Raw genomic sequence first — 25,369 nt, forward strand, 5'->3', positions numbered from 1 at the left:
CTCCTCCCCACCCTGTGCATCACTCCTCCCTCTCCAGCTGCCCCCCCCACTGTGAAATCTTAGGGAAATAAGGCGTGGGTCTGACCTGGGAGAGGTGGGTGGGAGGACCCAAGAGCTGGGGCTTGCGGAGTGGCAGGTGAGGTAGGCTTTCCCTGAGAGCCGTGGAGGAGACTGAGGCGAGAGCGGGGCGGTGCTTGGAAGAAGGAGGATGCCTGAGAGCGCCAGGTCAGGGGCGTCCTTGGACGGTCGTGAACAGAACAGGAAGTGCTCAGAGAGAGAAGACAGCACGTGCTGTGTGCCTAGGAGACCAAGAAAGGCAAAGGCCTCGGACATGGGGCTTGGGGAGCGAAGTGCTGGGCTGGAGCCACAAGGCCCCTGGCCAGGGCAGTACTCCCTGGACTTACGTTTCTTCCTCTAGAAAGTGAGGCCAAGATTATTGGCACTACTTCTTTCATGGGGCTGTTGTAAGGAAAATACTTAGTAAATGTCTAAAATCTAGAAAAACAAATTATAATAAAATGTGCATTTCTGTTACAGTAAAAGATTATGGACATCGCGTTTCTCGTAACACCCAAGTTTACAAAGCACTTTATTCACCAAACTCCTTGGAGATAGTGCAGATATCGTTATTTTGTCATCTTAAGTTTGGCAGTACTATCATTACATTCTTACTTCAGTTATTTCAAGGGATCACATAGATAATGAGTACTCCTCCGACAGTGCAGATCAAAATCCATCTATTCCTTAGCCTCTGGGATTTTTTTTTGCCCCTGTAAAATGAGACGGTATTTGTAAAGCACTCTGCAAACCTTAAAAACCTGCATACGTGCTAGTTCTTGTTTTCATGATGTTGTCCCATAATGCTCCATCCAGGATCAAAGGCCCTGGAGGCCTTTCTTTAGGTCTTCTGATTCTCAAGATCCCAGGGCAATATTCTGGCCCTCCAGCTGGTATTTTCTCCTGCTTCATGACCAGCTCACCTTTTCTCCTACTATACATCTCCACTGTTCAGGCTGCTCAGGATTCTTACTCTTTGAGAGTTGTGACCCTTCATGATTCACAGCCACATAGCCTAACTGAGAGAAGCCTAGTGTTAGAAAAAAAGAAGGTTTTTTGTGTCAGAGAGCAGTTTCAGATCATTGAGCACCAACCAGTTTCTTCAGTGCCCACATTCTTCCTCCCGTTCCATGCCCAGCCCTGTTTATTATCCTTCTTCAGTGCCTGTCCAAGATAAATAGACTGAGAGGCTGACCCAATGGACTGCCCAGACGAATGTATGCCATGGTCTGTGCAGTAGAAATTCTTCATCTACTGGTTTATTTGATTTTTTTTCCTTTGGATTGTGAGGGCAATCTCTTTTGAGTATGCCTGGATCTGATTAATGCAATGGAGGGGATCCCTAATGCAATCAAAACAAGGTCATTGCCAAATGACAGGAGCAGCTGCACAGCTCATCCTCTCCAGGAGATTCCTCTTCTATTTAGACTCCAAGCTGGGCAGTCGCCAAGACAGAGGTGAACACCCCGAGAGAGCAGAGGTCACACTTTTTTATGGATTAGTTGATACTGATCGATAATGATTTGTTGAACAAAGTTATTCCTGTGGCTGTCTGTTAAAGGATGGTATTAGACTTTAACATATGCATGGGAGTCTTATACTTGTTGGAAAAGACCCTTTAAGGCAGTTTCATGCTACCAAGTCAAATGCCTTTTTATAATCAACAAACAGTAAACACAGAGAGACCTTGTATTATCTGTCTTTCAGTCAATTGTATAGCTGTAAAGATGTGGTCTGCTATAGAAAATTGGCTGTGAAAGCCTGCCTTTTTCCTTGTCAGATTTTCATCAAGAATGCCCTCAATACATGAAGTTCATTCTCATAAAGATTTTATAGAGATGAGAAAGTAGGCATATGGGTCAGTAGTTGCTGATGCCTTCTCATTCGACTTTTTTGGTAATAATACCATTTGAGATTTTTTTCCAATTGTTTGGTGTCTTCCCTTCTTTGAGATCTCAAAAATCAATCCCCTCAGTGCTTACAAAATTGTGTTACCTTCAGCACAGATTTCTTCTCTGTATACTTAGTCCATTCCAGCCACTTTTTCTGACTTCTTCTTCTGAGACACTATTTCTGCTTCCTCCTAGGGCTCATCTGGCAACAAAGCCAAATGTGGTGAGGCCCCTGCTATCAGATATGGGAATAGACCCCTAAAGGAAGGCTGACATTTTTTCCATTTTGCTTCCATTTCTCATCCTCCCATTTTTATCTCTAAATGCTCTTGGGACAATCTGGCTTGGCTTTCTGTAGATTCATTTTCCCCTTCACTGCCTCTCACTGGTTTGGGGAGGTGAGACTGTGCATAATTTTTCTCTACACACCTCCATGATGGGTTTTTCCCCCCATTCTTCTCCATGTTTTGCAAATAAGAGAACAAATGTTTAATTGCTAAGGGTTTTTCTAGGCTCTTTGGGCCTCCATGTTGTGATCACTGCTTTATTTCCTTAAACTTTTATTAAAAATAGTGATAATCAAAGTCATTAACTTTGCCTTTATCCATTTCCTACTTTTCAGTAAAAGTAGCTCCTTTGAATAAGTTAGGTTGGAGCTATTGTAATTTCAGCGCCTTCTCATCCTTATCCTTTCTTTTAATTTGGTGTTGATTTTGACCTTTGCTTCAGCTGATTGATGGTCTGACTGCACAAAGACAGCTGGCTTTTAATGATTCCATGTCAATAAGCATTCATTTGCTATCCAGATATAATTATTTTAATATTTTATGATGTTTTGTGGTCTCTGACCAGTCTTCCAACTGTCTCCTTAGAAAAAATATTCATGATATCTGGACATGAGCTCTCTGAGTAGTCTGTTAGCCTTTGGTTCCTCAGCTATTCCATCTTGGGGTTTGCCCTCCCACCTCATGACCTGCAGCGTGAAGGTCTTTCAGCATATACTTGCATTGGAGGACTTGACCAAGGTTGGGGTTTCTACCATTTTTTCTCTACTTTTTCATTCTCTTTGATCTGTATTATCACGTATGCTACAGCTGTCTTAGCAGTGGTGTTTTGGCTTGGGCTGGCTCTGCATGACATGGCAGCTCTTGTTGTCTTTTGGTGCACAGTAAAATTAGCTGCTGTGTTTGACTTTCTGAGAGAACTTGTGAGCTGCTTTCTATTTAGCTGCACCTTTCTCACACCTTCTACTTTTGTCTGTAATGTGGATGTCACCATTTATGTGACTCAGTTTCTCTAGTAGCATCTCATAGCACTGGACAAAGATGTCACATTTAGAGTAGCAAAAGTAAAATGAATGTTTCAGGTCAGTCTGAAAATTGTGTGATCCTTTGTCCACTGCCCCTTTACCACCATTCCACAGTTGTCCTTGCAGCCCCAAAGGGAGGGCGCCTCAGAGGCTTAAGGGCTGTTTTATCCTTGTCTTATCTTCACAGGCTCTTGGGTTGTGACAGCAAGCACCCTAGCAAACTCAGGATGGTTGCTAGCACAGATTCTTTTATCTGCTTTACTAAAGGAAAGCAACTTACTTAAAAGGGTCAACAATCTTTAATTATATATATATGTATGTTTGTATATAAAATTCACTTAGTTCAGGGGAAAAAGTCAGCACCCTGAACTTCAGAAAATACTAACAGAAATTACAAGCAGACAAAAAAATACAGACAGAGAAAATAACAATTCAACAGACCAACAGTCAGGGCTTCTAGCTTCTAGACCATTTCATACATACATAGTTATCAGAGAGAGAAGCACCAACATCTGGGCTTTCAAAGCCGGGGAGCTTAACAGTTATCCAGAGTCTCATCTGGTCAAATCACACAACTCTTCCCATAAGTGAGCCCCAAAGTAAAACCGAAGAGTATGTATGTTCTTCTTCAGGGTCAGAGGACATGACCTTCGTGACCCACTGCCTAATTACAAAGTAACTCTTACTAATAATTCTTTCCCTGCATTTAACCAGGCTGGTCCACAGGCTCACACCAGAGCTGCAGTTACCAGGAATCTTTGTGATTGTCTAACCCAGCCTCCTTGTTTTACAGATGAAGCAACTTGAGGCCCAGAGAGGTTAAATCAAGGTCACTGGATCTCATGAATACAAAGTCAGTGCCTTTTTCATCGGATTATAAAACATAGCTCCCTATCAAAGCTTGGGTCCTGTTGATATAGCCTTTCAAAACTCAGGGGCTCATGGGATGCTCACATTTAGCCCCAGTTCTGTGCTGATACTAGGCCTTAATGAGGCACCCAATTGAACCTGCTGGTATAGAGAGGATTATAATAATTAGAGAACCAAATCCCAAATAATACCAATCAAGAGGCAGTATGATAAGCCTAGGAACCAGAAAGAGCTGGGTTCAAGGACCATGGCACCCCCTCCCCACACACACACATGCTGGCAATGTGACTCCAAGCATGGCTCTTCAGTGTGGCAGGCATCTCACTGAGAATAGTAATAATAATCATAATAATATAATTTATATAATACTTTACAGATATTATCTCATCTTACAACAACCCTAGGAGGTAGATGCTATTATTATCCCCATTGTACGGATAAGGAAACTGAGACAGAGGTTAAGTGACTTGCCAAGGGTCACAGAGCTAATAAGTGTCTGAAATAATTAGTTGTTGGACAAGTGCTGACCAGTATTGGAGGTGGAAGTCTCCCCCATCAAGAGCTCTCTGTACTTGGAAAATGATAGGTCCCAATCCAAAGAAACAAAAATGCACCAATAGTAGCTATTACAAACATATAAGTGATACAGTGTCTTAGATAGCAGGCCAGGTTGGGAGTCAGGAACATTCAGGCCTGCTTGTCAGTTACTAGGTGTGTGACAACAGAGAAGTCACTTAGTGACCCACTAAGACTACTCTACCACCTCCCACCCCCAGACTATCAGTGCCTCAGGTAACTCTCTAAGACTATGAGTTGCCATCTGCATCAATGAAGGGGGTTTCCACACTGGGAGTTTCCTACATCAATGAAATTATAGTTCTAAACTCAAAAATGTATTTAAAATTGTTATTTTATTATAATTGTAATCAATTAATGTCATATACCACATGTCATACTCTTTCTGTATGGTTGTTATAATTATTCAATCCTGATATAATTCTATTCTACTATCTAGGGAGGGGGTACATGAAGAGAAATAATTGAAGAAGGAGGGTATAATAGTAATGGAATTTGAAGATCTTCCAGGCCCCTTGTATTGGCAAGCAAACAGGTATTTAGCACCTTGTTCCAAGTTCATAATTGTGTCAAGTATTAAGATCCAAAACTTGTGAATCCCGAAGTGGGATGGACTTGTTGATGTAACAGGAAGGGGCAGAACAGGGAGGAGCTGATACTATATATAAAGAAAAGCCTGAGCTGAGAGAGGCCAGAAGTGCTGGGAGTGAACATCTGGAGGCTGAGCAACTATGGCTGGAGAGAAAGAAGAGAACTGAGAACTTCTTCTGAGAGCCAGCCAGAGCTGCCAAGAACTTCTGAGAGCTGAGAAGAACTGAGAAGAGAATTGAGAAGAGAGGAGAACTGGGAGGAAGCATGACTGTGGTGCCTGTATTCTGTCTGTTTTGATGGTACTTTGTCAGATTCATCTGCTGATAGATGACATTGTTGTTATTACAGAAGCCCTGGGACTTCACTGCTGGTTCGGAAGCCCTGAAAGAGGATTTTCTTGTTGCATGTTTACAGAAATCCTGGAGGAGGGTCTTGACATTTTCAGAGGCCCTGGGACCGTACTGATGATTTTTGTTGACTCCTCAGACCTTGTTTTTGGGTCTATGTTGAGTTCACAGGCAGAAAGTGAATTGATGAGGATGCTGGCAATGTGTATGAATGTTATTGTGGCTTTGTTAAGCTTTGTCTTCCCAGGAACAGAAACTGTGAAGGACTTGGGGTGGACTAGACACTGTGAGCTTCAGTATGGAACAAGAACTGCACAAGGAGCTGGACAACAAGGAGCTGGCAGGAGCTGGGACCATGGAAGCTGAGAGCCTGCCTCTCCTTGGATATTTAATGCAAACTGAGAAGATCATGATTTACTGTGGCCTAGGGGTGGAGAACTTTGACCTTTATATTTAGATGATTGAGTTAAGGACTTATCCAGTTAAGAAGAAAGAAGACTATTTATTGAAGAGATTAAGACAATGAGACCTAGGGGTCACATTGAAGAACTTTGACCTTTGTACTTTGTGATTGAATTAAGTACTTACTAAATTATTGAGTTACTAAATGAATGTACTTTGTTTAAAACTACATGACTACTTTGGTGAAAACTATGTGGCCATTTTAGTGATAAGTTGTTATATCATAACATTGTGAATGCTGTGCTTTGATTTTCTGTGAAAGTTTTGTCTTAGTTTGTTATTGAATGAATAGAGAGTTCATTGTACTGTGTAATCAGAACCTTGAAGCTGTTCACAGCAGCAGTCCTCTGGAAAGCTGCTTGGGCTTGGATTTACAGGGGGATACAGGAAAAGAGGTGTGTGTAGAGAGAGTTTGAGTGTCTAAGGCAAAAAGGGGGTCAGCTGGGACAGTGGGTAGGGATGCTATCCATGTGACCTCACCAGGGAAAGAGGGTGGACTGGGATCCTTCTAGTTTGGCTGCTGTCCTCACTTCCTCATCTTCTCCTAGCTCCATGGAGACAAGTGGGGCCCCTCGTATCCAGAATTGGGCTTTGGGCTCTACCACTGGACATGGGTCCACACAGCCCGGCAGCCAGCTAGTGAGCCGTGCCCCGACCTGTGCCCGTTGCCGCAACCATGGTGTCACTGCTGCTTTCAAGGGACACAAGCGCCTGTGTGTCTTCCAGGACTGTGAATGCCATAAATGCATCCTCATCTTGTGAGTATCCGAAGAACGTCCTCATCTTTGGAGTGGAGCTCATGCCCTGCGCATTCCCTGTTTGCCTATTGCCCCCGACATGCTTTCCCTGAGGGCATCAGCCTTTTGTCCCCTCGATATTGTCACTTCAGCTTTTATCTTAAGCCTTAAGATGAACAGATTGTAGCATTTACAACTGGAAGGGACCTGAGAGAGCATCTTCTCCCCACTCTCATTGTAGGGTAGAGGAAACTGAGGCCCAAAGAAGATCAGGGACAGTTACACAGCTAGTAAGTGGCAGAAGGGGAATTTGAATACAAGTCATCTGACTCCAAATTCCAGGATCCTACAATAGCTGACCATAGTAAAGAATGCCAGTCCTGAACCCTAAGTGGCCACTGATATTTGACCCTTTCTCTTTTAGGGAACGCAGGCGTGTCATGGCTGCCCAAGTGGCTCTTCGGAGACAACAGGAGGCCCAGCTGAAAAAACACCTGACCCGAGGCCCATTGAGAAATAGGGTAGCCCCTCTGAAGATTTCCAACCCTGGAAAGTTGGGGCCTGCCCACCCACAGACGCTTGGTAAATGTTCTCCCTCTGGCTGAAGAAGGAAGAGAGAAGTATGCTGGGGTGAGAGGGAATCTGGGGGAGCTTGTTAAAGCATGACACTAGAACAGAGTGACTTGGGAGGCCAGACACCTGGGGTCCTAGCCTGGGCTCTGTCACTGGCAAACTGTGACTTCAGAGAGTCCCTCTCCTCTCCAGCATTTCCCACTCACCCTGTGCCAAAACGGGGGTGATAAAGTTTGCCCAGTGACATCCCAGAAGCACCTCCTATAGATGAGGAATACTATGGCTGGTTGTGAGAGATTATTACTATGGCATAGGGGAGGGTGGGTGTCTGAGGATAGGGGTTCCTACAGAAGTTTCCTATCATTCCCAGCTGGGAAGGAGAATGTTGGACCCCAGACTGAGGGGCCCCTCCAAGGAACTCCCCTGACTGTGCTGACACCCCTTGAAAAGGTAAGATGGGCCCCCAGCCCAGATACTTCCCATGTGCCTCCCTCTGGGGTCTCAGCCTGGTTCCTGCCCACCCTATCCTCTATACCTCAGTCTGGTTCCTCTCTACCTTCTTCCATATACCCAGCTTGGGTATCCTCCACCCTTCCCACTCTGGCTGCTAGCCACCCCTGCACCTCCCCTTTGCCCGCTGCCTTTCCAGGAGAGCACCCCCCAGACCCTGCAGCTAAATGGACCATTGGGCACCATGCCACTGTCCTGGCACTCTGGGCCCTGGCTTCCCCCCACCTCGTCAGTGTCGCCCCCACATCGGTGTCATCTGCTGTACCAGGGGCCCGGCATCACCCTGCACCCATTCTCTGGTGAGAAAGTAGGAGTTGGGGTGGGTTGGGGATTGAGGCCCATGCCCTCCTGTACCCATTCTCCAGTGAGATCAGAGCCCATCTCCTCTGCACCTGTTTTCTAGCAAGACTGGGAGGGGGAGGATCAGTACCAGGCCTGGGGAGGTCCCCGCCCCCTCCATCCCTGGGTCCATTCCCTGTGAGACAGTGGAGGAAGGGAGGGGCTGGACAGAGTAGGAGTTAGATGCACAAGGAGCAGTTTCCCCCTGGGAGGAGGCCCACATGCTCACCTGTCCCCTTCTCTCCTTGCCCCCCTGGGCCAGGCTTTGACTCAGCCTCCTCCCTCCACCTGACCAACCACGAAGCGCTCCCACTTTGTCCAGGACAGTGCCAGCTCCTGGTGGCCCCCGCGCCTGGGGAACCCTCCAGGCTACCCAGCCTGGTCCAGCCGTGAGTCCTGAGGCCCTGAGCTTTGAGGGAGCAGAGAGGAGGGACAGAATGGGGGGACATGTTGTGTGAGTGTGTGTGTGTATGTGTGTTTGCGTGTGTGAATGTGGACCATAGGATTGACCTGGGGGAACCAGCCCATCTAGGCAGCTGGTAGTGCCACAGTGCACAGAGCACCAGGCCTGGGGGCAAAAGACCTGAGTTCAAATCCTCTCAGACACTTTCTAGCAAGTCACCTCACTGCTGTCTGCAAGTGGTGGTACATCTCATCTGTAAAATGGGGATGATACCAGGACCTGCCTCCCAGGAGTGTTGTGAGGATTAGATGAGATAATCCTGAAGCTCTGTCCTGTGCCTGGCACAGCGTAGGAGCTATCTCAGTGTTAGCTCCCCCTGGCCAGCAGGGCCTTGGACGGCAGCTTCCTCCTTGCCTTTGCCTTTCAGAGCCTGGTCTCCTCTGAGGGGGGCCTTCTGGGCTGCCTCTCTCTGGAGCTTCCCCGATCCCTGCAGGTTTTCCCAGGGATTGGTCTCTGCTCTCTCTTTCACCCTGTCACACTCAGTACAGGTCTGGTTGTATCTGCACCCTATCTCTTGGCACACCCCCCATGCCAACTCTGCAAAGGCAGGGGCTTAATGAATGGGAACGCAGGAGGGACTGTGTGTGGAGAGGACACTTCCTGTCCCATCCAGCCAGCATGGCCAGAAAACCCGGCTTCCCTTTTGGACTCTGCCTCAGTTTCTCTGTGGGGTCCTGGGTGATCTTTCTCCATCCTCAGTAGAAGAGGCTGGCAGTGTCAAGGCCTGCCTCCTCAGCTGGTGCAGGGATGGGCCCTGTAAAGGGGGCAGTGCTAGAGCACCGGTGGTCACAGGCCCCGAGTTTGAATCCTGACTACACCTTCTGAGCCGCTGACCTTGCTCAGTCCCTTCACCCCTGAGTGATGTGAGATTAGACTGACAGTGATAAGCATCAAGAGCCTTTGTGTTTGCCAAAAGCTTCTGTAATTATTATCTCATTTATCCTCATCACAGCTGGGGGAGGCAAGTGCTTTCATTTTCCCTATTTTATAGATGAGGAAACTGAGGCACAGAGAGACATGATTAACCCAGGTCACACAGCTAGCAAGTATCTGAGGCTAACTTTGAACTCAGAACTTCCTGACTTCAGAACCAGCACTCTAGCTACTGTACCACCCAGCTGCCTAGGTTGGAGACAGGTTGTGGAGTCAATCAGTAAGCATTTATGAAGCTCCTACTGTGTTCCAGGCACTGGGAATAGAGTGAAAGGGAAGAGGCAGTGCTTGCTTTCAAGGAGCAGGGGGACACATGGAGGACTTTAAATGATAAACTGAGGAGGTACTGGGGAGCTCCAAAGGGTTGTGGAGCAGGGGAGCATTGTGGTCAGCCCTGTTAACAAGGAAGGTTATTTTAGGAGCTGGGGTGACTTGGAAAGAAGATACTAGAAGCAGAGAGACCAAGTAGGAGGCTCTGATGATAGTCCAGAATCTGTGTGCTGGCTGTGTGAGCTGAGAGAATCAGCCCAGTGTGGTGGGAGATGTTGTGAAGGGACAACTGACAGGCAGGGGACTGGCTGGGGCTGGGGAAGGCCAGGGGCCAGCCATGACTCTGAGCTTCCCCTTCCCCTTTGCTCTTTCCCTGTTCCAGATGCTCAGCATTGATTCTTGAACCCTGTGGCCTCGCAGACCCCATGCTGCTGCAGCCCCAGGTCCTAGGAGGGGAACAGGTTGGAGAGCCCTGCAGGGAAGAGCAGGGCTGATGCCTGGGTCTTGGGGGTAGAAGAGGCTGGAATTCTGGAAACCTGAGGTTCCTCAACTATTTAGAGCAGGGGGACCCAAATATTAGAATCCTATCTGAACCCAGGCCTGGGTCCTGGGTCCTGGGTGGAAATCTGGGCTAGAAAGCCATGCTGTCTGCCCCAAACAGGATTTTGCATTAGATCAGGGAGGTGAGAGCTGGGATCTGAGGGCACGAAGAACCAAGGGAAAGAACTGGCAGCCACGCAGGGAGACCAGGGACTGGGAAGGGGAGCAGAGTGGTGGAGGGGACACTGTGAGTTTCAGGCCAAATTCTGCCTCCCCCCTTCCTTTCTTAGGCCCCAAAGGCCTCCACCCTGCCCTGGGCATCAGCCTCCGAAGAACACCGGCTGCAGTGGGAAGCTGCTGAGGCCTTGGTGGGCCTCAGGGACTCTGCCCATGCCCCTCAGAATCTGCCGCCTCCTGCTGATCCCCTCACCTCTGCCCGGGAGTTCCCGCTCCACCCTGGAAGCCCCTCAAGTATGCTTGTGGTTTGGGAAAGTCAGGGAGGGCTTCTTGGAGATAGAGAATGTGGGTTGGAAGTCAGGAGGAGCCCAGAGGAGCCCTGGAAAAGCAGGGAGGTCTAAGAGAGGAGTGGGGGGTGGGGATACAGGGTGTTCCAGGTTGGGGAAGAAGAGTTGTGTTGGGGTGGGGAGTAAAGTGGAGGTCCCAGAGGCCTTGAATGCCAGACTGAGCAGTGTGGACCAGAAGAACCCATGTTCTGTTCTGGTGGAACAAGATCCTGGGGGGATGTGAGCCAGGCTGGAGGGAGAGGAAGCCTCTGGCCAGGAGGTGAGGAAGGGGAGCAGGGGGAGAAGCCCTCAAGGAAGTGACAGCAGAGGCAATGGGAAGAGCTTGGAGCCAGGGGGGTGGGTTTTTAATCCCAGCCCCCTCCTAGCCAGCTCTGGGTGACCACTGGGCCTCTGTCAACACTGACACTGACACTGGCAGCCTCTGAGAGCACCCACCCCGACCCCTCCCACCCCCAGGCCCCACCACCCCAAGGGAAGGCAAGGAAGCTCGAAGCACAGGGTCCTTGCTGCGGCCTGGCCTGGCCCCATCCGTGGCCCTGCACATTGGCCGCATAGGCTCTATCTCCCTGCTGGGCTGAGGACCTCTCCCTTTCTGCATCAGGACAAGGAATCTGCATGTTGGTGGGCTTCCGTCCTCCCCGGGGGGCCTTCTCCCCAATAAAGTGCTGTGAGACCTGGAAGCCTCTCGTCTGCATGTGTGAGCATGTGGTTGTAACATGAGTGTGTGTGCACATCTGCGCATGGACAACCCTGGTACAACATGGGCCCCTGCCTCCATGTGGGGGTGGGGGGTTAGGTGACCTCAGACACTCCTGCCGTTGTGATCCTGGAGAAGTCGCTTCACCGTCTACCTCAGTGTCCTCAGCTGTAAAGTGGGGATGATAAGAGTACCCGCTTGCCAGGATGCTGTTGGGAAGATCAGATGAGGTCTTGATTATGCAGCACCTGGTGCACTTATTGTCTATTACCTGCAAACATGGAACACACATGCATGTGAGCCTTCACGGCCTTCTCTCCCAAAATGGTGGATTCGAGGGTCAGGTTGTCTAGGAAATTCCCTTCTCTGGTTAGAGGCAGGTATTTGAGAGTATTGCTGTTCTTCAGCCACACAGATGTACAGACAAGTTTCCATATGTTAATGGAGGTCCAGCAAGAGTCTTGGCCAACCTTGGGGGCATCTCGGGGTCTCCTCAGAGGCTGCCAGCCAGCCAATCCACCCTGGGGCAGTGTCGGTTTCTGAGACCCAAACAGAAGTGGGTGCCTTTTCTCTTACCAGGGCATCAGTGGGCATGGCTGTGCTCAGTGGGGAGGGGGTGCTTTCAGAAGCCTGACAAAGGCTTGGGGCCCTCAAAGGTCATCACCTTGTCGGCAGTTACCTAATTATCTTCCCCCCTCCCCCTTACAGGGATCACAGATTTCATTTGGGAGGCTTTGTATCAGGCCAGGACTTGATGTAATTGGCGCTACATTGTGTGCCATGTCTAGAACCCACCTAGTGCAAGCTTCTCTAGAAACTATGAGGCTATGGCCAAAGTCATCAGCTGGCACCAAGTATAACTCCTACATCAATAGGAGATTTTTTTTCCCCACCTTTTTTTCAATGAGATAAAATTCAAGTCAGTCAGTGACTGTGGCACTAAAGGCAAAGCTAGTCCAACTTGTGGGTGGGAGCCTCTGCTGACCCTCCCTGTGCTTCTCTCAGTTCCTAGAGTGGCCCAGACCATCTGCCATCTTGTCACCCTCCTTTTCTCTACCTTGTGGCCCCAAACCCTCTTTCTCACCCTTAGAACTCCTTCTGATCCTGCCACCTCCAAGTTCTTACCCAAGTCATCCTCAGCACTGGTTTCTCTCTTCCTTCAAGTCTACTTGGATCATTCCCACTACTCTTGTTCCCACTCTTGTGCTGCTGGATGAGGGAGGAGAACATCACAAAACTCTCCTGCCTGGGCCCATTGCAAATTTGTGGTACCCAAGCTCGATTCTTTTACGCCTCCCTAACTAATCGTCCAGTCTCACAACAGCTTTTCCAGGCCTCTTCATCCTTCCTCAAGCCTCTTATGGGACCCTTCCCCCCACCCCCCCACTAGACCTTGCCTTGTTTTCACTGAAAAAATTTGCTCCCTCTCCTTCCTTGTCCCCATCTTGCATCACCTAGATGCCTTCTGCCACTTCTCCCTTTATTCTCTTCTTAACTCTGCAATCTGGCTTCAAATCTCATCATTCACCTGAAATTGCTTTCTCCAGATCTCTTAATTACCAAATCTGATGGGCTTTTCTCAACCCCCATTCTCCTTGATGCCTTTGTCTGCCAATCACCCTTTTCTCCTGGATACTCTCTAGGTCTTGGTAGCTGCTCTCTTCCCCTCTGACCAGTTCTCGGTCTCCTTCACTGTCTTCATCGACACCTTCCTTGCCTGATGGTGTTCCCTAAGGCTTGGCTCTGGGCTTCCTTCTCTTCTCCCTTGTTAATCTCATCAGTTCCCATGACTTCATTTCTACCCATATGCAGATGACTTTCAGATCTATTTGTCCAGCCCTGACCCCTCTCCTGACCTCTGATCTCCTATCTCCAATTGTCTGTTAGACTTGTTGAGCCAGAGGCCCTGGAGGTGTCTTAAAATTCAACATCTCAAACTAAGCTCACTCTCTGTCCTCCCAGGCCTTGTTCAATTGTTTTTTTTCAACCATGTACAACTCTTTGTGACAACATTTGGGGTTTTCTTGGCAAAGATACTGGAGTGGTTTGCCGCTTCCTTCTCTAGCTCATTTTACAGATGAGGAAACTGAGGTAAACAGGGTAAAGTGACTTGCCCAGGGTCACACAGCTAGTGTCTGAGGCCAGATTTAAACTCAGGAAAATGAGTCTTCCTGACTCCTGGCCCAGCACTCTGCACTTCACCACCAAGCTGCCCTTCAAACACCTTCCCCTCTTTCTAATCCCCTATTGTTCATCTTTCATTTTTTGAAGAAGACCAGTGATATCACAGGGCAATGTCCTAACATGAATTGAAGTGAGGCAGGGTTGCACAAGCTCTCTCTTTGAGAGTCAAGGTCCAGCGGTAGGACAAAAGCTGAGACAACTGGCGACAGGTGGGGGCACAGGGGCTGCCCTTGGCAGCTTTGGTGTCTGACCATGCTCTGTGTTCCACAGCGCCTGCTTCAGCTGCCTTCATGGCCACTGGAACCAGCTGCTCTCATCCACCCAGTAGGGGAATCACACACACCCCCCCTCACTCATCCCGGGTTTGAGGCCCCTCCATTACCATCAGTCTGCCAGGACCGTTTGGCTGAGCTGTGGCTGCTGCATGTGTTATGGCTCCTTAGAAGCACAGCTGAGAGCTGGGTGGCAGGTGGACACCGAAGGTGGGAGAGCAGCCAGTCCTCCTGAACACCCCACGCCCCCTCACAACCTTCCTGTTGCTGTCAAGGACCACCATGCTCCCACTCACCCAGGCAACCCAAGCATCATCCTTGACTCCTCATTCCCTCTCACCCCACAGTCAAGTAGTTTTAAATTTTGCAACTATTAAAATATTTGTTTATTTCATTACTTATTTCCCAATTATATGTAAAAAAAATTTAAATTCATTTTTTAAAATTTTGACTTCCAAATTCTCTACCTCCCCCTCCTTGAAAAGGCAAGCAGGTTGACACTTATTATACATCACAGATCCCGAACCTGCCCCCTTCTCTACTGACATTGCAGCCACCCTGGTACAGGCCCTCATCTCCTCCAGCCTGGACTGTGGAGATTGGTGGCGGTGCCCTTCATTGTCAAAGGGGGCCAACGATACTGGAAGCCAAAAGCTCAGCCTCCTCAAAAATCCAGGCGTCACCTCCAGGATCAGACAGAAAGTCCTCTGCCCTGACCTGGCCCCTCCCACCTTTTCAGCCTCCTCACACCTCACTCCCCTCCCTAGATTTTGTGGTTCAGTGATGCTGCCTTCCTTCCACTCCTCCACCAGACACTCCATCTCCTAACTCCAGCTAGTTCCAGTGCTTGGACTTCTCTTACTCTTGCTCCTCCTCCCCATCTCCTGGCTTCTCTTCTCAGGCCTCCTTCACATCTCCATTAAGAAATCAGGGTATCTTTTGTCTCACTTCTTCCCCAGTCCTCAGTCACCAAATGGGCTTTGCCTCAGACAGATGGAGACCTGGGAAAAACCTTAGTTTAGCCAGACCAAGGTCTCTCGTTGCATCCTGGGCCACGGTCAGTCACCTGGCCTTTTGGCCTGCCAATGGACTTGGATGCCTCTGACCCTGTGCAGCCCTGCCTCACTCATATACAGTGCGTGTACAAGTCAAGACGTCACCCAAGTTGTCATTGGTCCTCTTCAGAAATGAAGGACAAACATCATCCCGTCTTTGCAAGAAGCCTTTCCCAGGCCCCTGTGATCTTAGCGCCTTCCCTCTTCCATTACCCCTGGTTTCTCCATAGATGTTTGCATGTTGTCTCCCCCATTAGACTGGAAGCTCCCCAGTGCCTGGCACATAGTAGGGGCCTAATAAATACCAGCTGGTTGATTCACAGAAGACATAGCAGTCTAAGAAGAAATACCGAAGCAGCCTGGGAAACACTGTCTGGCTCGTGTCAGCTGGGCATGGTAAAGCCTCACTGAGGAGCTGGTGCCTGTCTGGCCTGCCCTTAACAGAACAGATTTCAAGCCCCTCTACCCTCACACAGCAGGTCTCCTATCCCACCTCAGACACTTCCTAGCTCTGTGACCCTGGGCAAATCACCTAACTTCTGTTTGCCTCAGTTTCCCCATCTGTAAAATGGGGATAACAACAGTATCTCCCCTCCCGGAGTTATTGTGAGGGCCAAATTAGATAATAAGCGCAAATCCTTAGCACAGTGCCTGGCACACAGTAAATGCCGTGTAGATGTTAGCTGTTACTATTGTTGCTGAAAATCACTGAGGACCCCGGAGGGCTTTTATGTAGGTTATGCCGATTGAGATTTACTGTATTAGAAAATTAGATATTTAAAATCTTTTTCTGTTGGTTTTTTGTTGTTTTTTTTTTTTTTGCCTTTTGGAGGGCAGTTGGGGTTAAGTACCTTGCTCAAGGTTACATGGCTAGTTTTTTGTGTGGGTGTTAAGTGTCTGAGGCCAGAACCAATCCAGGTCCTCCTGACTCCTGCCAAGGCTTTACTCACTGCACCACCTAGCCGCTGCAGATATTTAAAATCTTAATATTATCATGAAAATAGTTTTAACCCCACGGATGCCCCAAAACGGCCTCTGAGATCCCTGGGGGTCCTCCAACCACCCTTTGAGGACCCCCACCCAAAGTTAACTGAGGCTGGCCAGAGATAAGCAGTGCTTGGACTCAGCAGAGATGAGGAGCCTGACAATTATGCCAGCATGCCCATGCCGCCCGCCAACGTGCCCAGTGATCATCATCAGCCTGGCCAGAGGAAGGCCCGTGAGAGCCGCCCACTGCATGCCCAGGCAACTAAAGCAGATGGCCAGGAGGTGTGCAACATAGGTGGGCACTCACTGGCCAGGTTTTAGGTGGGCGAGGACCTGGGACCCTCAGGGGGGAGAGGGGAGAGCCTGCTGTCCGCCAGGCTCTGGGTGCCTTTTACAAATTTTGTCTCACTTGATCCACATCCACCCTAGGAGGTAGGGGCTACTGCCATACAGCGTTATACAGTCCAGAAAACAAACAAGGTGGTGGTTTGCGGGGGATGATACTGTGAGCTTAGACTTGAACTCGGCTCCACCGAGCTGCTTAAATATAAGGTCTGAAGAGATCCTACTGGAAGTAAGTCCGTCGGGGCCATTGGCTTTTGAAAGGGTGGGTGTGGGCACGGAACTTTTAAAAATTATAAAGGAAGGGGACATTTCTAAACAAGGCTTGGAAGGGGCAGATCCCGAGGGAATCCTTCAATCTGGACTCGTTAAACTCGGGGAATCAGGAATTCTTAGCCTTGTTCCTACCCGCAGCCCTTTGGCAGGCGGTCTGGGGAGCCCTGAGGACTCCCGGGGAAACCAGTTCTGGGGGAGTATGGTTAGCGCTCCACCGCGGGGCCCTGACGGCCCTCCGCAGCCCCCTCGGCCCTGGGGGATGGGGCGCTGCCCCCGCGCGGCTCAGGTCTCGTTCGCAGCCCGCCTGGGGCAGGCGGCCCTCACGCTGCAGCCTCCGCTGCCCCCACGACCCCAGTCCCTCCCGCCTCCATCTTGTTTGCACGGTTTGTGCTTGTGGTTCAGTCGTTTTTCTGTCGTGTCCGAGTCTTTGCGATCCGTCCTTGGATTTTCCTGGCAGACACTCCAGGCTTGCCGTTTACTTCTCCATCTCATTTTACAGATGAGGGAACTGAGGCACAGGGTGCAATGACTTGCCCAGGGTCACACAGCTAGGCAGTGTCTGAGGCTGGCTGTGCACTCAGGAAAATGATCTTCTGACTCCAGGCTGGGGCGTGGTGGATACTGCGCCTGCTATGTGCCCTGAAACTCTTAATAGCTAGCATTTCTATAGCCATGCGGGGAAAGGAAGGGAATAAGCATTTATGGAGCGCCTGCTGTGTGCCACGGGTTCACAAATATGATCCCATTTGATCCTCAGAATTAGGGCTTTTGAGGTGGGGAGGGCACAGCAGCATGACGCCGAGCCTCGGAAGGCTGGGACACCTGAGCTGAGCTGAGGGAGGAAGAAAAGTCTGGGGCGAGGAACCAAGGAATCAGTGGGACTGCGTGGGCAAAGACATGGAGGGAGGGGACGCCGAGCCACGTGCGGGGTTCTCGACCCTGGGGAGTTACGTGACGTATGGCGTTACAAGCGCTGGTGAGGGCGGGGAGGCGAGAGTGAAGCACTTCCGCCCTTACCAGCGCTCCCGGGAGGGAAGGGGCGGGACTCAAGAAGCTACTTTCCGCCCGGCTCCGGTGGCAAAACGCAGGCTATTCTCGCGAGGCCCGCGGTGGGCGGGACTAGTGGCTCTCGCGAGGTTTCCTTCCCCTCTTGTGCGGCTGGGAAGCCCCGTTTCTCCCTTTCCCTTGGCTGGCCGCGCGGAGCCCGCACGGTGAGTGGCGCGTGCGGCGGGAGCCGGGGCCGGAGGGCTCCGGGGAGGGCAGGGAGGGGGGAGGGCCGCGGGGGCGGGGAGGGGGGGGCGCGGGGGCGGGCCCGGGGGCTCCGGCTGCGCCCCCCCCCGACCCTCCGCGTCCGCCCTCCCACAGATGCCCGGAGTCACGGTGAAGGACGTGAACCAGCAGGAGTTCGTGCGGGCCCTGGCCGCCTTCCTGAAGAAGTGAGTGCCTCAGCGTCCCCCTCGCGCGCCCGCCCGGACTCAGTTTACCCCCTGGTGGAGCCGGCGCGGCGGGGCCAGGACCCCGGGCGGGGCAGGGCGGGCTGCTGCTCCGGGGGTGACCTCGCCCCGTGTCCTATCCCCTCCCCAGGTCAGGGAAGCTGAAAGTCCCCGAATGGGTGGACACGGTCAAGCTGGCCAAGCATAAGGAGCTGGCGCCCTATGATGAGAACTGGTTCTACACGCGCGCGGGTGAGCGGCCCAGGGTGCGAATCCCGCGGGGCGTGGGGGTCCTGGAGGGGCGGGCGGGGTGGGGGGAGGGCACGCCCCTGGCCACCTCTGACCCGGGTCCCTGCGCAGCCTCCACCGCCCGGCACCTGTACCTCCGTGGCGGCGCCGGCGTGGGCTCCATGACCAAGATCTACGGGGGGCGCCAGCGCAACGGAGTCATGCCCAGCCACTTCAGCCGGGGCTCCAAGAGCGTGGCCCGGAGGGTCCTGCAGGCTCTGGAGGGGCTCAAGATGGTGGAGAAGGACCAGGACGGGTAAGGGGCTCACGCCTGCCTCGGTTTCCCTTTTTGTCTGCGCCTCGCTGTAAGGAGGGGGGGGCTCAGTCTCTTCGAAACCGGGGTTCAAGGCGGGATTAGAACCTGAGCCGGGAGCAGGTGGTTCCTGTGCGGTTGCCTTGGCAATCAGGGCTGGTAGGGCCCAGTGCTGGGCCCCAGAGCTCGGGCAGCCCCCTCCCTCCACCTCTGGGAAGGTAATTCAGTGACTGTCGCCTTTCATTAGGCTGCTCGTTAACTTTTCCCAATTGATTTTCTTCCTGCGTGAGCTCTGGAGGGAGGGCTCTGAGACACCCTGGGCACGGCTGGGCCTGAGCAGGACTTGGGTGTCAGGGATCCCTGGGGGAGGGGGCTGCAGCCCCAGCCTCCTGAGCCCTGTGAGTGAGGCCCTAACCTGCCTTCCATCCACCCTCAGGGGCCGGAAACTGACACCTCAGGGACAGAGAGACCTGGACAGAATTGCCGGACAGGTGAGGGGAGAGCGGGGGCTTCACTGAGGGTGTCACCGTCCCAGCTTGGGGTCATGGAGGCAGAGATGAGAGCTACAGAGTGGGGGATCCTTGGTCCTGTACCTCCTCTCTGACTTCTAAACCGAGGGTCAGCAGCTCTCCCTTCTCAATGTTGTCATGCTTTGTCTGCCTATTAAAATGGCCTGGGAGGATCCCAGCCCTTGGCACCTAGTCCCTCCCTCTGCCCGTGCTGGGAGTGTGATTCAGTAGGTGCCGCTGAGGCTTAGAGAAGGGCCCATGCAGGCGCTGGGGGGAGGGCAGGCTGGTCTCATGGTGCCCAGAGCTCTTGGGCAGTGTTTTCCAGCAGACTTGGGTTACAGGGATCCCCTTTCAGCTGTTTGGTCTGGAGCTCAGCAGTCCAAGGTCCTTGTTTGGGGGGGCCTGAGCCCCCACCCTCACATGATTCTCCTCTCTTTCAGGTGGCAGCTGCCAACAAGAAACATTAGGACAAACCACACCAGATTCATTAATAAATTGCCTTGTTCTTAAACTGTCTGGATCCTCTCTATCAGCCAGGGGTTCTCACCTGCAGGGTCTGGGGGTGGAAAATGAGGATGTGGGTGACTGGGGCTGGAAGTCAGGCTTCTTCCCAGGTAGGCGCTCTTCTTACCCATCTGTGCCCATGGCCCCTTCTGTTCTACAGCTGCCACCTTGGCTGATGAGAGCCAAGAACATGCTGCCTGGGGTGGGGGGGGGGAGGGCAGGGCGGTGGAGCATCTGGGCTGGAGTCCCAGCCAAACCTCTCTTGCATATCACCCCCAGCGGGTGTCAGTGTGGGCCAGTTTCTCACATGTCCCATGAGTGGAACCCATCAGTTGCCCCCTACTTCTATAAGGGGAAGGGGGGGTGACTGGCAATAGCAGCCTTGGAAACTGAGCTATCTTCCCGAGTGGAGCTCCATCTCTGCCCTAGGCCCCTCAGTGGACCTCAGTTTCCTGATCTCTAACAGTCCCTGGTGCTGCTGCCTCCGAGGGAAGGGATGAGGGGCTGCAGCATCTGGGCACTGTGGACGCGATTAGTCCTGGAGTTGGCCCTTTGTTTAAATCCCACCCTGAACTCCACCTGTGTGAGGGGGAGGATCACCATTACCCCTTAGCCAGAAAGACTGAGGCAGGCTTTCCCAGCAGCCTCGAGGCAGGGTGGACTTCCAGAGCAATGTCCCAGCTGGCTGGTGACCCTGGGCAGCCTAGGCACTCCGTACACCCCGTCCCACTGCTTGGCCAAGGACCACAGCTCTGGCCACAAAGCCGAGGACAGTTAGGAGCACAGCTCAGAGAAGGGACCTAGCCAGGGTCATTCCTGCTCAGGGTGCGCCTCCCTAAAACTGAGCTACTTTGTGGTCTGGGTTGGAGAGCGAACCCTGAGGATGGCATTCGAAGCTGCCTCAGGCTGGCCAGCTGTGGTCCTGGACCCGTCTGCTGCCGCCTCAGCCTGGGCATAGGTCGGAAGCCCTGGCTGCTGAGCTTCCATCCCAGACACCCCAGCTGGGTTTGAACGGCACCCGGGCTTTCTGCTTTGTTAAGGGGGTGGGGTGTCACTATGAACCCTCTTTCACTTTCACCCTTAGGCAGGATACGGGGACGGGAGACCCCACAGCCGGAACGAGGGGCTTGCACTGAGCTGCCTGCTCTCCCCACCCCAGTTGGACCTGGCCACACGTGCCCCACACCTGGACACCCCAGACTGAATGGGTCTGCGCCTGCGCACGCGGAGTGCAGCCTCTAACCTCCGCGAAGCCACGCGGTGGCGCCAGAGGCCTACATTCCCTGCGGCAGCTGGTCGTGACTCAATTGGCTCTTGCAACACGGAGGGGCAGGGCCAGAGGGACGCCTCTGACTCTGATTGGCTGGCCCGGGGGGGCCGGGTTAGGCGCGGGAAATTGGTATTTGTCTCCGGGGCTGCTACCCTGGCCGCCCCTCCCCCTGGCGCAGGCCTGAGCACGTGGAGAGGGAGTCCACGTGGAGCTCTAGGAGCGCCTGGATCTGGGCAGGGGGAGCGGGGGAAGGACAGTGGTCCCGGCTCTGGAGGGCTGCAAGCAGGGGCTGGTAGAGTGCCAGCCAGGGGAGAGCCCCTCGGGTACAGGCGGGACCAGGGGGTCCCAACCTGAGATGAGCCCCCAGGGCCGTGACAGCGGCATTCAGACCCTGAGCCATGTTAGGCAGGCCACTGCCCGCCCTGGACCTAGCACTGGGGAGGGTCTGAGATGAGTAAGTGGCGACTGTCAGCGGCCAACAGGACCTCAGAGCAGGCAGCGGCGGCCACCCCCCAACAGGAGCTCCCTCGAGACCACCCCCTAGGAGGAGCACCCTAACTCCCCGGGGGTCTCCAGCTATCAGGAAGGTTTCCCAGACGCCAAGTACCAATCTAATCTGTCCTCCACATTCCTAAGGGCAGGTGTCCTGCCTCACACATGCCCATTTCACAGCACAAAGGAGGTGCTGTGGTCGAGTCACCCACTGGAGATACAAAGTGAAAAACAACCCCACCCTTAAAAAGCCCACATTCCACTGGGGGAGAGGGGGCAAACACGATGAAGATGAAATCAGTGGGATTTATATATTAAAGTCCCTGATCAAACTGGAATGTTTCCCTAAATACCACAGGAACAGAACATAGAGCTCCTCAGTTTCTGGATAAAGGAGCCGAGGGCATCTGGAGCCAGGATTCTTAACTTCCCCTGTGTCATGGACCCCTTTGACAGTCTCCTGAAGACAATGGGCCTCTGCTCAAAATCATGTGTTTTAGCAGTTGAAGCAACTTCTAAATTTTAGTTAGAGTTTAGTGGAAAAAAGATACACATTTTCCCCATGCAAGTCATGAATTTCCTGAATCTAGCTAGCCACAGACCTCTTGGAGTCCTGTGGATTCTAAGTCAAGAATTCCTCTTTTAAAAGTAAAAAGTGCACAGCAGAGAACTAAAGAAAATGTATAAGGGGGGTGGCTAGGTGTCGCAGTGAGGACCTGAGTTCAAATTCAGCCTCAGACACTTAACACAAAAACTAGCTGTGTGACCTTGGGCAAGTCACTTAACCCCAGCTGCTTTCCCAAAAGCAACAACAAAAAAAGAAAATGTACAAGGAAGCAAAGATGGACAGCTTTCCCCACAACTTATTGTGTATTTATCATACAGGCTTTCTTGAAATGAAAATTCATTGCTACCTATTTTGAATCCTCTCATGTTCTGCTATGCAAATGACATGCTCCCCTCCCCCCCTTCTTACTTTGTATTTTTTTTTTCCCTTTTCTCTTCTGTATTTGAATTCTGGTGTGTTTGAGTCTAAAATTAAAAAAAAAAATCCTGTTCTAGAGACTGACTGACTGTAGAGTCAACAGCACCTTTAGTGGCCTCTAAAAGGAAGCAGATGTCTTTTCCAGAGGGCAGGCTGCTCTGATTCCTTTCACTTCTCAGAGAATGCAACCAGGAGTAGGGGTTGCTGGTTTCTCTCTCTTCCCCACTATCAGTGGTGTCTAGCAGAATCTGACTTAAGTTGATTTGAGTTGATTTGGTCAAAGGAGTGGAGAGGACAGGGCCTGGAGCTGAGATCCTGCTTGGGAGATGTTGGAACCCAGAATGGAGACTCTTGGAGGCCTACAGCATGGCTTCTGGCTCTTCCCCCAAAGTTTAGAGCAGTGCCATCTCCTAGAATTTCAGTTCAACCTGAAGTTGGAGAAAGTGGCAAGAACGCCATCAAAGCTACAAATCCCATCCAGGAGCAGGTTGCCATACCCATAAGAAGCAGCAAAGACATTAGAAGATATGGGGGGGGGGGGGAAGGACATGGCAGCCCTAGAGGCATAGCTTTCCTTGGTCATATGTGTTCCCTCCATGTGTGCTTCTCATTTTGTGAATTCTATGGACATTCCATCTTCCCACTGACACTGTGACGACTTGTAGGGAAAGTATGCCACAGCTTTATGAGGAAGTTGTTACTAGGTCTTCTCACTAGGTACGGCTTTTCAGTAAATTCCCCATCTCTGATTGTGGCAAGAAGAAACTTTGGCAAACTCTCCAAATCCTCCTTCTGTCTAGGTGGTCTGTAGTACACTCCCATGACAATATCCCTTCTGTTTCTTCCTCCATTGATCTTTCCTCATATTTCCACCCTCCAGTTCCTAGATTTCCTCACATAATTATATTTTTTAATATACATTCATACTTCTCCCCCAATTTTATCCATTATATTTCTTCCAAAAAATCTTTTCCCTTATTTAAGTATAATCCGGTCATGAGCGCCATTCCACCAAGCCTAGTTAATTCCTGCAAATTCAGTCAAAAAGATTGAATTCCTTACATTAATCAATCAAGCATCTATTAAATACTTATTATGTGTCAGACACTGTGTTGAGCAATAAAACCCCAGGAGCCTAACCCCATGCCCTACATACAGTAGGCACTCAGTAAATGCTTCTTGACTTGACACTTACAAAGAATGAAACAATCCTTACCATGAGCTTACAGTCTAATGTGAAAGACATTCTAATTGGGAATACGACAAGCACATATAGAACTATAACCAGCGTAAATATCTCTTGTTCAACTTGTTTATTACCTGTCCTTTATATATTTGTATACAGCCATCTGAGCCCATGGATTTTATTGGATTTTGTCTCCTGTGAATTATTGGACATATCTACCGTTAGGCTTCCTTTGTTGTAGCTGCTCCTTTCTACGGCATCTGGCTTGGCAGATATATGCAGGTAGGAAGTTTTCTCCCTCTTCCTCACTTTTTACCTCTCAGCCTTCTTCATAAAAATGGTCAAATAAGTCGAATGTATACATACATACATATATATGCACACACACACGTATATATTTGTCTCAAGTCATATATGTGCACACACACACATATTCTCATTAGGGACACTCACTCAGACCTGGCCCAGAGCCCACTGTTCCTATATTTTCCTGAGAGCTATGGAAAGATCTTAAGATTTGGAGCTGGAAGGGACGTCAAAGGTCATTTAATCCAATCCCCTTTTTTTACAGATGAGAAAGCAAGGCTTCATTTAGTTCTATCCCATCTCAGTGAGCTCCCATGTTACCTCCACCTAATAGAAACCCTATCAAAGTCCTGTTCAAGTACCTCTTCCCATGAGAAGCCTTTAATGCTTCCCTCATCTGCCCTCTGCCACCAAAATTCCACAGTGTTTCCTTTTTCTTTGCAGATCTTGTTTTCCCCAAGCATTGCACTCCTTGAGAACAGGGACTGTTGGATCTTGTCTTTCCATCTCAGTCCCTAGAAGAGTGTCCAGTAGAGAGGAGTCACTTAATAAACACTTGTTAAATAAATGTCCCATTTTTCATAGTCCCATCTTTTCTCTTGAGTGAGCTAACTTATTCAATTGCTTTTGTTCTGAAATTACCAACTGTTCTGGTCTGGCTGTTGTCCTTCCTCCTCTAAGAGGACCAAAATGACATCACTCCATTGGGGTCAAGGTACACTGTGTCCAACTGTGACTGATCAGGCCAGTATAAGCTTGGAAGGCTCTACCACAGGTCGGGCACAAATAGTCCATATGAACATTTGGAGTGAAGATATCTTTAAATTTGCTCATCTTGCTTTTTTTTTTTTTTTTACTACAGCAATTCTGCTTTGCTTAGAGAGCACAGTGTCTTTTTTGATGAGGGCACTCCATACTGGACTGGATGGTCCTGTGTCAGTGTCTCCCATGTCTCATAATTGATTTTAAAGTTCTTCAGAGAGACCTTGAAAGTGTCCTTGTATCATTTCTTCTGAACTCCATGTGAGCACCTTCCTTGTGTGAATTCTCCATAAAATAGTCTTTTAGGCATTCAAACAACATGGCCAGCCCATCAGAGTTGCGCTCTCTGAAGCAGAATTTGAATGCTTGGCAGTTTAGTAGAAAGGACTTCAGTGTCTGGTCCCTTATTCTGCCAGGTGATCTTCAGAATCTTCCTAAGACAATTCAAATGGAAGCAATTCCGTTTCCTGGCAGGGCGCTGGCAGACTGTCCAGGTTTCACAGGCATCCAACAACAAGGCCAGAACAACCTTCAGTTTGGTATTCAGTTTAATACCTTTTCTCTCCCACACTTTC

General features: G+C 50.6%; 3 protein-coding genes across 4 annotated transcripts in view; 2 read left to right on the forward strand and 1 right to left on the reverse strand.

Annotated features, from left to right (window-relative positions):
• LOC138161883 (serine/threonine-protein phosphatase 2A 65 kDa regulatory subunit A alpha isoform) overlaps positions 1-25,369 on the reverse strand; it is a 454,863-nt gene that overhangs the window by 426,476 nt on the left and 3,018 nt on the right. The window lies entirely within an intron of this gene.
• On the forward strand, positions 6,657-11,571 carry DMRTC2 (DMRT like family C2). The gene is made up of 8 exons (XM_069088275.1): positions 6,657-6,862; positions 7,266-7,423; positions 7,785-7,864; positions 8,064-8,223; positions 8,526-8,652; positions 10,312-10,372; positions 10,760-10,940; positions 11,450-11,571. The coding sequence occupies exons 1-8, from the start codon at positions 6,657-6,659 to the stop codon at positions 11,569-11,571; spliced, it is 1,095 nt and encodes a 364-aa protein (XP_068944376.1).
• RPS19 (ribosomal protein S19) lies at positions 17,870-19,800 on the forward strand. Of its 2 annotated transcripts, none has more exons than XR_011168404.1 (6): positions 17,870-18,017; positions 18,172-18,242; positions 18,391-18,491; positions 18,600-18,783; positions 19,217-19,398; positions 19,730-19,800. XR_011168404.1 is itself a non-coding variant. In XM_069088276.1 (6 exons), exons 2-6 carry the CDS (start codon positions 18,172-18,174, stop codon positions 19,754-19,756), a joined length of 438 nt encoding a protein of 145 aa, XP_068944377.1. In that variant the 5' UTR covers positions 17,870-18,017; the 3' UTR covers positions 19,757-19,800. The 2 variants fall into 2 exon arrangements, 1 of the variants encoding a protein (XP_068944377.1); XM_069088276.1 differs by having other exon boundaries at positions 19,217-19,271.

This window comes from Petaurus breviceps, unplaced genomic scaffold (genome assembly GCF_028583685.1).
Source record: "Petaurus breviceps papuanus isolate PSGF00001 unplaced genomic scaffold, PetGlider_PUasm1.0 185, whole genome shotgun sequence".
Taxonomy (NCBI): domain Eukaryota; kingdom Metazoa; phylum Chordata; class Mammalia; order Diprotodontia; family Petauridae; genus Petaurus; species Petaurus breviceps.

Excerpts from the sequence above, each read along its gene's own strand:
- DMRTC2 (XM_069088275.1), top strand. The coding sequence starts at position 6,657 with ATGGAGACAAGTGGGGCCCCTCGTATCCAGAATTGGGCTTTGGGCTCT. Across the intron at positions 6,863-7,265 it reads CATAAATGCATCCTCATCTT|GGAACGCAGGCGTGTCATGG; the intron begins GTGAGTATCCGA and ends TTTCTCTTTTAG. Across the intron at positions 7,424-7,784 it reads TGCCCACCCACAGACGCTTG|CTGGGAAGGAGAATGTTGGA; the intron begins GTAAATGTTCTC and ends TATCATTCCCAG.
- RPS19 (XM_069088276.1), top strand. The coding sequence starts at position 18,172 with ATGCCCGGAGTCACGGTGAAGGACGTGAACCAGCAGGAGTTCGTGCGG. Across the intron at positions 18,492-18,599 it reads CTGGTTCTACACGCGCGCGG|CCTCCACCGCCCGGCACCTG; the intron begins GTGAGCGGCCCA and ends GTCCCTGCGCAG. Across the intron at positions 19,272-19,729 it reads TGGACAGAATTGCCGGACAG|GTGGCAGCTGCCAACAAGAA; the intron begins GTGAGGGGAGAG and ends CCTCTCTTTCAG.